The 14,660-nt window shown below is 44.0% G+C and overlaps 1 protein-coding gene across 1 annotated transcript; it reads left to right on the forward strand.

Moving 5' to 3' along the window:
- The first annotated feature begins 12,009 nt into the window (after positions 1-12,009).
- LOC138363378 (coiled-coil domain-containing protein 70-like) lies at positions 12,010-12,399 on the forward strand. The gene has a single exon (XM_069322412.1). The coding sequence runs from the start codon at positions 12,010-12,012 to the stop codon at positions 12,397-12,399; it is 390 nt and encodes a 129-aa protein (XP_069178513.1).
- Positions 12,400-14,660: the final 2,261 nt, after the last annotated feature.

Here is a 14,660-nt window from a genome sequence, read left to right on the forward strand (position 1 = left end):
GGGCATATACTGAAAGTGACAAGGAAATCTGCGAGGCACTGAATGCCAGTTTCCATGGAGTGTTCACTACCGAGCCTGAGCAGCTCCCATTGTTGGAAGGGGTTACCCTAGATGAAAGACTATCAGATATAGAGGTGACAGCAGAGGAGGTAATGAAACAGTTGACAACTCTAGATGCAACTAAAGCAGTTGGACCAGACAAAGTATCACCGTGGATACTAAAAGAAGCAGCACAGGCCCTCAGCGTGCCTTTGGCAATGATCTTTAATGAGTCACTTATGTCAGGAGAATTGCCCAGTTGCTGGAAGAAGGCAAATGTCGTGCCGATCTTCAAGAAAGGTGATAGGGAGAAGGCACTTAACTATAGACCTGTATCACTGACAAGCATCCCCTGTAAAATACTGGAAAGAATAATTAGGCTACGACTGGTTGCACACCTGGAGAACATTAGGTTTGTGAACAAACATCAACATGGGTTCTGGACAGGGAAATCGTGCCTAACAAACCTTCTGGAATTCTATGATAAAATAACGAGGATAAGACAGGACAGAGATGGTTGGGCAGACTGCATATTTCTGGACTGCCAAAAAGCCTTTGATACAGTACCGCACATGAGACTGCTGTTCAAACTCGAGAGGCAGGCGGGGGTGGGGGGAAAGGTCCAAGCATGGATAAGGAACTACCTAACAGGAAGGAGCCAAAGAGTTACGGTAAGGGGCGAGAAGTCGGACTGGCGAACAGTAACAAGTGGAGTACCACAAGGATCGGTGCTGGGACCAAGTCTATTTCTTGTATATGTTAACGACATGTTTACAGGCGTAGAGTCCTACATGTCGATGTTTGCGGATGACGCAAAGTTGATGAGAAGAGTTGTGACAGATGAGGATTGCAGGATCCTCCAAGAGGACCTGAACAGGTTGCAGAGATGGTCAGAGAAATGGCTACTAGAATTCAACACGAGCAAATGTAAAGTTATGGAAATGGGACTAGGAGATAGGAGACCAAAGGGACAGTACACAATGAAGGGGAACAGTCTACCTGTAACGACGCGTGAAAGAGACCTGGGGGTGGACGTAACACCTAATCTATCTCCTGAGGCACATATAAATAGGATAACGACAGCAGCATACTCTACACTGGCAAAAGTTAGAACATCATTCAGAAACCTGAGTAAGGAGGCATTTAGGGCGCTTTACACTGCCTACGTGAGGCCAGTCTTAGAGTATGCCGCCTCATCATGGAGTCCCCATCTGAAGAAGCATATAATGAAACTGGAAAAGGTTCAGAGGTTTGCAACGAGACTCGTCCCAGAGCTACGAGGGATGGGGTATGAGGAGCGCCTGAGGGAACTGTGCCTTACGACACTAGAAAGAAGGGAGAGGGGGGACATGATAGGAACGTATAAGATACTCAGAGGGATTGACAGAGTGGACAAAGACGAAATGTTCACACGGAATAGTAACAGAACGAGAGGACATGGATGGAAGCTTGAAACTCAGATGAGTCACAGAGATGTTAGGAAGTTTTCTTTTAGCGTGAGAGTAGTGGGGAAATGGAATGCACTTCAGGAACAGGTTGTGGAAGCAAATACTATTCATAATTTTAAAACCAGGTATGATAGGGAAATGGGACAGGAGTCATTGCTGTAAACAACCGATGCTCGAAAGGCGGGATCCAAGAGTCAATGCTCGATCCTGCAGACACAACTAGGTGAGTACAACTAGGTGAGTACACACACACACACACAATCTCTTGTTTGAGATTACCAGCGGGGAAGTAAGGAAGTGTTTACTAGAGTTGGATGTGACAAAGGCTATAGGCCCAGATGGAATCCCCCCTTGGATACTAAAGGAAGGAGCAGAAGAACTGTGCCTCCCACTCTCCAGAGTGTATAACAAATCACTGGCAACAGGGGAACTGCCAGAAATTTGGAAAGCAGCTAATGTAGTCCCGATATACAAGAAAGGGGATAGACAGGAGGCACTGAACTACAGGCCAGTGTCCCTAACCTGCATACCATGCAAGCTGTTGGAGAAGATTGTGCGAAGAAAGCTAGTGGAGCATCTGGAGCGAAAGAACTTTGTAACACAGCATCAACATGGATTCAGGGATGGCAGGTCCTGCCTCACAGGGTTACTTGAATTCTACGACCAGGCAACAAAAATAAGGCAAGAAAGAGAGGGGTGGGCAGACTGCATATTTTTGGATTGTCATAAAGACTTTGATACAGTGCCACACAAGAGGCTAGTGAAAAAGCTGGAGATGCAGGCTGGAGTGAAAGGTGTGGGAACCGACCTGTGAGATTTATATTTATTTAATTTATATGAATTTATATTTACGTTAATTTATATACTTCGATAGCAATTTGTATAATGTTAAGTGGACTGTATTTCTGCAATAATCTCATAATCTCACAAATCGATCCTCTACACATTAGGGGGGTTTATTAAATTTATATATATGCAGCCAATCAAACTACAGTAACTACATACATTGAAGAGGTTCCTTATCTTATAGTACAGCAGGTTAGTCCACCAGGTATAACTAGGGTGTAGACACCAAATTATCCTCTTTGAGGTAGCTTCCATATCACCCAGTAACTGGTGCACAAAATCTTGCATCCTCGTCTTGACCTGTCAAAAGTGCGCTAGCTGTGAAGCCAGAATACTATATATGACAAGCTATATCAGAGAAAACACTATATGGAACATTGAAGACCTGGCTTAATTACCTTTAGTTTGAGGCGATTTCGCGATCTAACCGGGTCACCCTATATCCTGACATTAATGGCCATAAATGAATGATAAACGGGTTTCGGATAGACTTAACTTGAATTGTAGACATCGTGTTGGAGATGGTACCTTTGGTTTCCATAACACTACGTCCAAGTAAAATTAACAGGAGCCGAATTTGCTCCCGTGTGAGCCTCTGGTCTCAATACACAATGGCTGTTTAACACTCCATACTATTGACGTCTGGCCGACATTGTCCAGATATGATAGGAGCTGGTTTGCTCCACACGTCTCGGAGGTGACAACAACAATGGCTGCCCTCCTTCCTCCCTCTCGCCTGGCCTACTTTGTCCAGATTTCAGAAAGTGAAGGGTCACATTTACTCTACTTTAATATTGATAATTAAGTTAATTTATATAAGATGTTTTTATGATGGTAAAGTCCAAAGACTAATGTATTTAAGAATAATTCCCAGCAGAATAGCTGGTGAATTATAATAGTATGTGGTGATGATATCCCGTTTTCTTTAGACGGTAATTCCACTACAAGTTACGTTTTCTATGGGTAACTTGTTGGTAATACAGCTATTATCTGTATGATTATTAAATGGTGTCGGATTTTCCGACAAAAGGGAAGTTATTCCATTGGATAAAGGAGTACCTAAGCAACAGGAGACAACGAGTCAGTGTGAGGGGTGAGGTCTCAGATTGGCGAGACGTTACGAGTGGAGTACCGCAGGGGTCAGTCCTTGGACCTATACTGTTTCTGATATATGTAAATGATCTCCCAGAGGGTATAGAATCGTTTCTCTCAATGTTTGCCGATGATGCAAAAATTATGAAGAGGATTGAAACTGAGGACGATAGTAGGAGGCTACAAGATGACCTAGACAGACTGAGTGAATGGTCCAACAAATGGCTGTTGAAGTTCAACCCGAGTAAATGCAAAGTAATGAAACTAGGCAGTGGAAATAGGAGGCCAGACACAGGATACAGAATAGGAGATAAAGTACTTAATGAAACGGACAGAGAGAAAGATCTAGGAGTTGATATCACACCAAACCTGTCTCCTGAAGCCCACATAAAAAGAATAACGTCTGCGGCGTATGCGAGGCTGGCTAACATCAGAACAGCGTTCAGGAACCTGTGTAAGGAATCATTCAGAATCGTGTACACCACATATGTAAGACCAATCCTGGAGTATGCGGCCCCAGCATGGAGCCCGTACCTTGTCAAGCACAAGACGAAGCTGGAAAAAGTCCAAAAGTATGCCACTAGACTAGTCCCAGAACTAAGAGGCATGAGTTACGAGGAAAGGCTACGGGAAATGCACCTTACGACACTGGAAGACAGAAGAGTAAGGGGGAGACATGATCACAACCTACAAAATCCTCAGAGGAATCGACCGGGTAAACAAGGATAAACTATTCAACACTGGTGGGACGCGAACAAGGGGACACAGGTGGAAACTGAGTACCCACATGAGCCACAAAGACGTTAGAAGGAATTTTTTCAGTGTCAGAGTAGTTAACGGATGGAATGCACTAGGAAGTGATGTGGTGGAGGCTGACTCCATACACAGTTTCAAGTGTAGATATGATAGAGCCCAGTAGGCTCTGGAATCTGTACACCAGTTGATTGACAGTTGAGAGGCGGGACCAAAGAGTCAAAGCTCAACCCCCGCAAGCACAAATAGGTGAGTACAAATAGGTGAGTACACACACACACACACACACACACACACACACACACACACACACACACACACACACACACACACACACACACACACACACACACACACACAGGGGGCCTCGTAGCCTGGTGGATAGCGCGCAGGACTCGTAATTCTGTGGCGCGGGTTCGATTCCCGCACGAGGCAGAAACAAATGGGCAAAGTTTCTTTCACCCTAAGTGCCCCTGTTACCTAGCAGTAAATAGGTACCTGGGAGTTAGTCAGCTGTCACGGGCTGCTTCCTGGTGTGTGTGTGTGTGTGGTGTGGAAAAAAAAATAGTAAACAGTTGATTGACAGTTGAGAGGCGGGCCGAAAGAGCAAAGCTCAACCCCCGCAAAAACACAACTATTAACACACACACACACACACACACACACACACACACACACACACACACACACACACACACACACACACACACACACGCTACATAAACTGCAGGAAGGAGTAGGCTGAAAAGCACTAACAAAGGGTAAAGAATTACCTAACAGGCAGGAGCCAGAGTGTAACAGTGAGGGGGGCGAGAAGTTTCGATTGGTGTAGGGTAACAAGCGGAGTGCCTCAAGAATCGCTGCTGGGACACTTACTCTCTCTTAGTTATGTAAACTATCGTCAGGAGTTGAGTCATATGTCATTGTTTGCAGACGATGCAAAACTAATGAGAAAAGCTGTGACGGATGAGGACTACAAGATTCTCCAGGACGACTTGAACAAGCTGCAAAGTTGGTCCAAGAAATGGCTACTGGAGCTCAACTCCAGCAAGTGTAATGTGATGGAAATAGGAACTGGCGTCAGGAGACCAAAGGAACAGTACAAGATGAAGGGGAACTAACTCCCTATGGAGTTATATAGAGGAAAAAGACCTGAGAGTGGACATGACACCAAACCTAACTCCAGAGGCTCATATTAACCAGATAACGTCAGCGGCATACTTTTCACTAGCAAAAGTTAGAACATCATTCAGGAACATAAAGAGACATTTCTCGGAAAATGTCACACTTCGTTTGTAGTCTCAGGCGTTGTTGGTGTGTTTGTTATAACCTGTAACTGAAATTGAAATTGAAATTTGAAATTACCTACTTAAAATTATCTGCTAGATTAAGGACCTGCCCGAAACGCTGCGCGTACTAGTGGCTTTACAAGAATGTAAATACTGTACTATCCAATGTATTCTCACAAACCCAATGTACCTTCTTGTATATAAATAAATAAATAAATAAATAAATATAATGTCTCTGTTCATCTAGTAAATATGTAAACGGGAGTTAGGCTACTTTTATGCGGCTGCTTCCTGGGGGAAGGGCAGTAGTTTGGCTTTGGGGTAGGTTGGACTTTAATATTAGCCAGAAGTATATGTATATACAGGCTTTCTGTGCCCGATAAAGGGATTATTCTTAGCAAATTTAAAATTTGCTAATTTGATTAAGTTAGTCTCAAATTTTCAACAGAAAATCAAACTTGACAGTAATGAAGAAAACGGAAATATTTACCACTAACTAAAATATCTTTTCCGTATTCACTATGCTCATAGTGTCGTAGACGCGTTATTTTGAACGAAATTCTCAATTTTTGCTAATCGTTCGTCATATGGCTTCTTAAAGACTTATTGATGGTCACGTAAGCCATCGACTAGTATAACCCAAAAGAGTTGTTTAACTCTTTACTGAAGTAATATACTTGCTCCAAACTCTAAATAGTTCAGTGCAAGCAAGTAGGTGTTCCTGTTAATTCTACTTAACATATCCATAAGTTAGGAAGTTGTACACTAAACCTATATGTGCTAGTTACAAGTAATAGGTCTTCCCAAGGGTACTGGATCAATCAGGCCAGCTGACAGGTAAAATACTATATAGTAGGCATCCGTCAGTCTCAGGAAGTTACGCTCTGGTTGTCGGTCTTTGCGCCCTGGTGAGGGCGCAAAGCCAGGGTAGGTTGATTCGGGAAAGAAGCTGTTACCCAGGCAGCAGGTCCCCCCCTCTCCACGGCGCTGAAAGTCTCCAATGGAAAGGCACACGCCAATACGATTGGTTCCAGCGCCGTCGCAGGAACTGTGAGTTCCGGGGTTGACCTCGAAGGTGGTGAAAAAGGGCACAGGGACCTCCAACCCGGCAATCGCCGTGGACGGGGCCGGAGAAGCACCACCCCATCAAGGCCAAGGTAAGGAGAAGCTTATAATATAAGCCATTGCCAGCAGATCGTAGTCCATTCCGACACTCCAAGTTCTCCTGACAATCCCAGCCATTGCCAGAGAACATGACATATAAAGTGAAAGTGAGTTTCCTCGGAGTCTACAAGCGCTCTGAGCGTGAAATTTGCGCAGCCAATGACAAGGCAACATTAATGGGACCAGTTGACGTCCATATGCATGGTAACGAGGCCACGGTTACCGTGGCAACAAAAGCGGACCTACAGAAGATCGGGAACGCCGGGTCCCACTACTGGAGACGAACCTTTCACCAATTCCTCCCAGACAAATCACTGCCGGGAAAACGATATTTGTGAACAGGTTGAACCGCTGGTTAGCGGGTGATGTCCCCAACACCATAGTGCGGCAAGTGAAAGAAGAAATCCCGACTCTGAGCAACGACAGCTCTACTCATCAAGACTAACGACGCCACTCGACCCACGACGAACATGACCTTCAAAACAGCAGAACAGGCCCAGGAAGCAGTGAAGAACGGGTTCAAATGCTTTGGAATCACCTCCTCCCCAAACCAGATCGGCGTGGAGAAGGTCTACAACGTGAGACAGTGCTACAAGTGCTTCAGCTATGAACACTTCTCCAACAAGTGTCCAGAACAAACGGCTAAGTGCAGCTCATGCTCCGGCACTCACAACCACAAGGACTGTGCAGCCACCACCAAGAAATGCGCGAACTGTGGAGACCAGCACGCCGCCACCTCCTGCCTCTGCACAAAAAGGAAGGAGAAACTGAAGAAGATTAAATAGAAGACCACCACGCCGCCGACCACCCAGAGGCAAGTCGCCGCGACCTTAGACCTTGGACCTGACCAGTTCCCGAGCCTCACTTCTATAAGCCAGATGCGGACTACGGCCGTACCAGCCCTACCAAACAGCGGCTCCTCCCAACAGGCCACCCGGCCTCCACACTGGGGACCTAAGGACCAGTCAGCACCCTCACAGCCCCCTGCATCACGTGCAGGCATTATCTCTAGTCTTATTAGACTAGCGGAGAGGCTTGTCGGACCAGACAATCAACGATTCATCAAGGAACTCAACACGCTGTACTTAGCCAACGGCCTGGACCCCATCATCGCCCGGGACGCAAGTCTCACAGCCTCCTCTACCACTCCGGAGACTACCACCAGGACGACCACGAGGACGATCTCAACACAGACTCCAGAACCACGCAAGACCCGGGCGGCACGAACAGAGGTATCTCCAGCTCCCAACACTCCTACCATCATCATCTCAGCAGATGCGCTAGCAGACGTGCTGTCTACAAATACTAACAGCACCACCAGCGCTCCTGAAATAGCTTCTACCACAAACTCACGACACCTGAGCCTTCCTCAGGCTGCCAGACGGAAGACAAAACCACCAACTACGGAGGTTACGGACTCCTCAGACGAAGAAATCTTAGTAGGAGCTCCACCGCCGCACCACAAATACGACACCTACTCGGTACAAGACCTCCTCCTGGAGGCCGCCTCACCAAACACCAACGACAGCACGGCTCAGCCAAAGAAAAAACTGTAGTCCTGGAGGTCTACACTAACCCCACCAGCTCCATGACTGGTACAGCCAGCCCTCCGAGGCTGAAATCCACCATGAAGACCCCCCATCCATCCCCAGATCTCCGGTATCAGTTATTGATACAGATAATGGCTCTAAGTGCTCACCAAAGCTCCAAAGAGCCATGGTGAGCACTTACGGGCTCACAATAGTCCGTGCTACTTGGAACTTTTGTTCCGAGTAGCTGAATCTAAAACAGCAACAACAGCTCGCAGTCAGTCTAAACTGGTATAGTGGTTCAGTAGAGACGCTTGAGAGATACCGGCCGTCTTCAACACCCAAGACACTCACCAGTAACAATGTAACACTCGACCAGTCCAGTTCCTAACCTCTCGAGACGCTACAGCCTCGTCACAGAGCAAACAGCCAGATTCCGACCGCCTCATTACACCTCCAACAAACTGACTGCTGTAACTAAGACTATTCTAAATAAATTGTCTGTCCCCGCGGCGCAGTGGTAAAGCACTCGCCCGGCGCTTCCCTAGCGCTTTGGCCTGGATTCGTATCCTGGCCGGGGAGGATTGGCTGGGCGCCAATCCTTAAACTGTTGCCTCTGTTCACCCAGCAGTGAATGGGCACCTGGTTGTTAAACGATTTGGCAGGTCAAATTGCAGGGGAAAATTTAAGTTAAAGAACCTGGCCGAAACGCTATTCGTGCTAGTGGCTTTACAAGAATGTAAGTACATATGCAGATGAGGAGTCACAATAACGTGGCTGAAAGATGTTTTCCTAACCACACACTAGAAAGTGAAGGGACGACGACGTTTCAGTCCGTCGCGGACCATTATCAAGTCGATTGTCCTGGACCACAATCGACTTGAGAATGGTCCAGGACGGACCGAAACGTCGTCGTCCCTTCACTTTCTAGTGTGTGGTTTGGAAAACAAATGTAAGAACATAGAGACCGCTGCCATACTTCGCGCAACATAAGAACATAGTGACCGCTGCCATACTTCGCGCAACATAAGAACATAGTGACCGCTGCCATACTTCGCGCAACATAAGAACATAGTGACCGCTGCCATACTTCGCGCAACATAAGAACATAGTGACCGCTGCCATACTTCGCGCAACATAAGCACATAGTGACCGCTGCCATACTTCGCGCAACATAAGCACATAGTGACCGCTGCCATACTTCGCGCAACATAAGAACAAGGTGAACCTCCCCAACTTAGAGACATCGTGTTTGTGACTCCAGCCGCCAGTACTGCTCTCCAGGGTGATGACTCAACCTTCATATTCTCAACTGACTCAGTGAATACTGAACTGTAAACACTTCATTTGATGCTCACTACTGACCAACTGACTCTTTACATTGAAGAAAAACAACATATTACAAATTGTTTCGAAGCAAGTCCATTAATGAAATTGAACTGCAAATTAACAATACCCAAATTGAGAATAGAGTAGACAGACTTTCCTTGGTGTTCACACTGACAACATGAATTGAAATTGCCAAATACAAAAAAATATAGCAAGGCAAGGTTCAAAAGCAGTAGACATTCTCTCCAAAATCCGATACTTCGTCTCTCTCTCTCTCTCTCTCTCTCTCTCTCTCTCTCTCTCTCTCTCTCTCTCTCTCTAACTCTCTCTCTCTCTCTCTCTCTCTCTCTCTCTCTCTCTCTCTCTCTCTCTCTCTCTCTCTCTCTCTCTCTCTCTCTCTCTCTCTAACTCTCTCTCTCTCTCTCTCTAACTCTCTCTCTCTCTCTCTCTCTCTCTCTCTCTCTCTCTCTCTCTCTCTCTCTCTCTCTCTCTGCCTTGGTAATAATTTATCATTCACTGGTGTATCGACATCTCACCTACGGTGTCTGTCGCTCGGCACTTAACACCCAAAAAATACCTTCGACCCCTTAATTACTCAACATAAATCAACAATTAGAACAATAACAATTTCCAATTCCAGATAGCTTTTAGTACCTTCAGTCCAGTCCTTGAATATGTTAAATATCAACTCACTCAACACACTATCAAGTGTGTTCTGCATTTATGCTATTCTGAGCTGTAATAAAAACACTTTCTATTACAGTCCTGACGTCAAACACTTCCTTGAGGACTGTAATAAAACCCGTGGACACCACAGGAGTAATACATCTGTTCATCTAACCAACATCTAGATGTATTCAGATGTATTATTTAAAGTAATACATCTAAATACATCTTTGTTTCTAGAGTGCGACTCTCCCTCAAAACTGAAATGCCATGCAAACAACGGAACTCAAATTGCGGAATGACCTCCCAAATGTGACCAAAAGCCCGTACTTCTCCCAACCAGTTTAAAAGAGACTAAGGAACATCTAATTAACATCGTTAATTAATAATTAACATCTAATTAATTAGTTAATTAATAATTAACTAATTAACAACTTTCACTAAAATTTCTTCAGTGTAAATAAGACAATATTGTGTTCTGTTGTTGTTAATATAAAATACCTTAACTGTTCTCTTCCTAAAACACAAAATTCTTGAATTAAATTGTCTGTGTCTTACTATAATTGGCCAGTTCTCTTTCTGATTGCTTCCCACGTTATGGGGCTATCTCTCACTTTCTCTTAATCCCTTCTCCTCACCTGCTTCAAACATTTGTGAGGGTGTTGGGATGTTTAACAATCTTTATTGTGATAATACTTATGTAGAGTATACATTCAGAGTGTTGGCTGCTCTTTTATGGTGAATTATAAGTCGGAGAGTCTAATTGTTTAAGGTGTTATCGAGTCTTTTGTCTTGGTTTGACTTTTTAGATACGAATAAAAAGACTTAGAAGAATCTTCATGATCAAGTTTTCTTTCTTTCTTTTGGCTGAGGAGATTTCTTGAGAAGCTAGGTTTAATGTTTTTCTGTATATTTATTAATCTGTGATTCCGGGAGGAATTTTCTTTTTCTTTTCCCTCTCCTTCTTCGTATTCACTTTTAACAATTGAAATTTCAATTGAAATTTCAATTGAAATTTCAATTGATAAAAGTGAATATTCACTTTTAACAAGTTCATTGATGATCTGAGGAAAAATTTTCCCAAGATGCTTTTCATGTCTCCCACTGACCCCCTCCAGGGCGGACTTTTCAATCCTCATATTCTTTGAAAATCTCCTCGTAGGTGGTCCAGAAAGTCATCGTCCTGGACTTTGTGGGTTTCCATAAATGTATTCCGTCTTATGACATAGTGATCACGTGAAGGGGCGAATGTCTCCTCTACCTGGATGTGGTCGACCAAGTGGATCTTCTCTACCTGGATGTGGTCGATGAAGTGGTCTTCTCCTCTACCTGGATGTGGTCGATGAAGTGGTCTTCTCCTCTACCTGGATGTGGTCGACCAAGTGGATCTTCTCCTCTACCTGGATGTGGTCGATGAAGTGGTCTTCTCCTCTACATGGATGTTAACACAAGATTCACAAGGTGTCGCCGCTGGCGGGCTCCGACACACGCTGCATGAGAAAGAGGTCTTGTACCATGAGAAAGAGGTCTTGTACCATGAGAAAGAGGTCTTGTACCATGAGAAAGTACACTTAGTACATCTCACTTAGATGTACTCACTTAGATGATTCACTTGTATCATGAGAAAGATGTCTTGTACCATGAGAAAGAGGTCTTGTACCATGAGAAAGAGGTCTTGTACCATGAGAAAGAGGTCTTGTACCATGAGAAAGAGGTCTTGTACCATGAGAAAGAGGTCTTGTACCATGAGAAAGAGGTCTTGTACCATGAGAAAGAGGTCTTGTACCATGAGAAAGAGGTCTTGTACCATGAGAAAGTACACTTAGTACATCTCACTTAGATGTACTCACTTAGATGATTCACTTGTATCATGAGAAAGATGTCTTGTACCATGAGAAAGATGTCTTGTACCATGAGAAAGATGTCTTGTACCATGAGAAAGAGGTCTTGTACCATGAGAAAGAGGTCTTGTACCATGAGAAAGAGGTCTTGTACCATGAGAAAGAGGTCTTGTACCATGAGAAAGAGGTCTTGTACCATGAGAAAGAGGTCTTGTACCATGAGAAAGAGGTCTTGTACCATGAGAAAGAGGTCTTGTACCATGAGAAAGAGGTCTTGTACCATGAGAAAGAGGTCTTGTACCATGAGAAAGAGGTCTTGTACCATGAGAAAGAGGTCTTGTACCATGAGAAAGAGGTCTTGTACCAGGCCAAGGAACTGTCCTCGTTACAATTGTGTTGTTAGATGTTCCCAGTCTATTGTCTCGTGGTTCAAATCCCCCTCATTATAAGAGCTTGACCGCCACATATAATATGTGACATGTGCGACATATCACATATAATATGTGATATGTGCTACATATCACATATAATATGTGATATGTGCTACATATCACATATAATATGTGATATGTAGCACATATCACATCATGCAGAGCTGTAACTTTTCCCAGCTGTTGCTGTGACCTATCTAAGGATAAGTCTTAAGACAGGAACGATAGGCTTTAATAAGGTCGATAGACTTTATTAAGGCCTTAAGGGCCACAACAAATAACACATATTTCGAACCGAAACTATTCAGGGCCCAGGTTCGAACCCGGGCCCTGAAATTCGAGGAGCGAGACCGCTACCCTCGCACCATAACATTTATATATATATATATATATATATATATATATATATATATATATATATATATATATATATATATATATATATATATATATATATATATATATATATATATATATATATATATATATATATATATATGCAAACAAGCCTGAATGGTCTGAATATATATATACATGTACAGACCTTTCAAGAAGGTGTGTACTCACTAGACTAGAAGGTGTGTACTGTACTCGAGAAATGTACTCACCCTGTGACCGTGTCGATGATGTTTTCTCTTCACTCTGGAAATAGAAGGGAAGGGTTTATCCTCGGCGTCAGTTAATACATTGATGATGGGGCGATTGGCAGAAATGTATTAGGTGTGTGTGTGTGGGTTCAAGTATTTGCTTATACTCACCTAGATGGGCTTACAAAGTTACGCTCTCCTAATACTAGAAGAACAGGGTTCCAAATCTGTCTAGGAAAATGGCCCCACATGAGACCAGGAGGCATGGTAGGAAGTGCAGAATAGCCCCGTTGAACAGCAAAGGTGCTATAGGTACGCTGAGAGAGAACTCTGTGAACATCGACACTGTTCAATGTTCTCCCTCTACACATAAAGGATATAACTGGCCGGCCTCTCTAGGTGTTCATGAGAGAACTAGATCTTCTTATCTTGAGGTTATCTTGAGATGTTTTCGGGGCTTTAGTGTCCCCGTGGCCCGGTCCTCGACCAGGCCTCCACCCCCCCAGGAAGTAACCCGTGACAGCTGACTAACTCCCAGGTACCAGATGAATACTGTCTAAGGATTGCTGATCAACCAGGCTGTGACTCATACGTCAGGCTGCGAGCAGCCGCGTCCATCAGCCTGGTTGATCAGTACACTAATCAGGAGGTCTGGTCAGAGACCGGGCCACGGGGACGTTGATCCTCGTAATTTATCGAAAGGTATTTCAAAAGTACGGTAAAACTTAGAGGTACTCTTCTAGATGTACTCACCTAGACGTACTCACCTAGATGTACTCAACTATATGTACTCACCTAGATGTACTCACCTAGATGTACTCACCTAGATGTACTCAACTATATGTACTCACCTAGATGTACTCACCTAGATGTACTCACCTAGACGTACTCACCTAGATGTACTCAACTATATGTACTCACCTAGATGTACTCACCTAGATGTACTCACCTAGATGTACTCAACTATATGTACTCACCTAGATGTACTCAACTATATGTACTCACCTAGATGTACTCACCTAGATGTACTCACCTAGATGTACTCAACTATATGTACTCACCTAGATGTACTCACCTAGATGTACTCACTTAGATGTACTCACCTAGATGTACTCTTCTAGATGTACTCACCTAGATGTACTCACCTGATGTACTGGCAGTCTCTTGTGTGGAACAATTATTCTTTATGATGATGGAGGAATATGCACTCTGGCTATCCTTCTGTCTTGCCTGATTGATATCGTCCTGTAGTAGAGGTGCAATATGATTGATATCGTCCTGTAGTAGAGGTGCAATATGATTGATATCGTCCTGTAGTAGAGGTGCAATATGATTGATATCGTCCTGTAGTAGAGGTGCAATATGATTGATATCGTCCTGTAGTAGAGGTGCAATATGATTGATATCGTCCTGTAGTAGAGGTGCAATATGATTGATATCGTCCTGTAGTAGAGGTGCAATATGATTGATATCGTCCTGTAGTAGAGGTGCAATATGATTGATATCGTCCTGTAGTAGAGGTGCAATATGATTGATATCGTCCTGTAGTAGAGGTGCAATATGATTGATATCGTCCTGTAGTAGAGGTGCAATATGATTGATATCGTCCTGTAGTAGAGGTGCAATATGATTGATATCGTCCTGTA

This window comes from Procambarus clarkii, chromosome 10 (genome assembly GCF_040958095.1).
Source record: "Procambarus clarkii isolate CNS0578487 chromosome 10, FALCON_Pclarkii_2.0, whole genome shotgun sequence".
NCBI classification, from domain to species: domain Eukaryota; kingdom Metazoa; phylum Arthropoda; class Malacostraca; order Decapoda; family Cambaridae; genus Procambarus; species Procambarus clarkii.

Excerpts from the sequence above, each read along its gene's own strand:
- LOC138363378 (XM_069322412.1), top strand. The coding sequence starts at position 12,010 with ATGATTCACTTGTATCATGAGAAAGATGTCTTGTACCATGAGAAAGAT.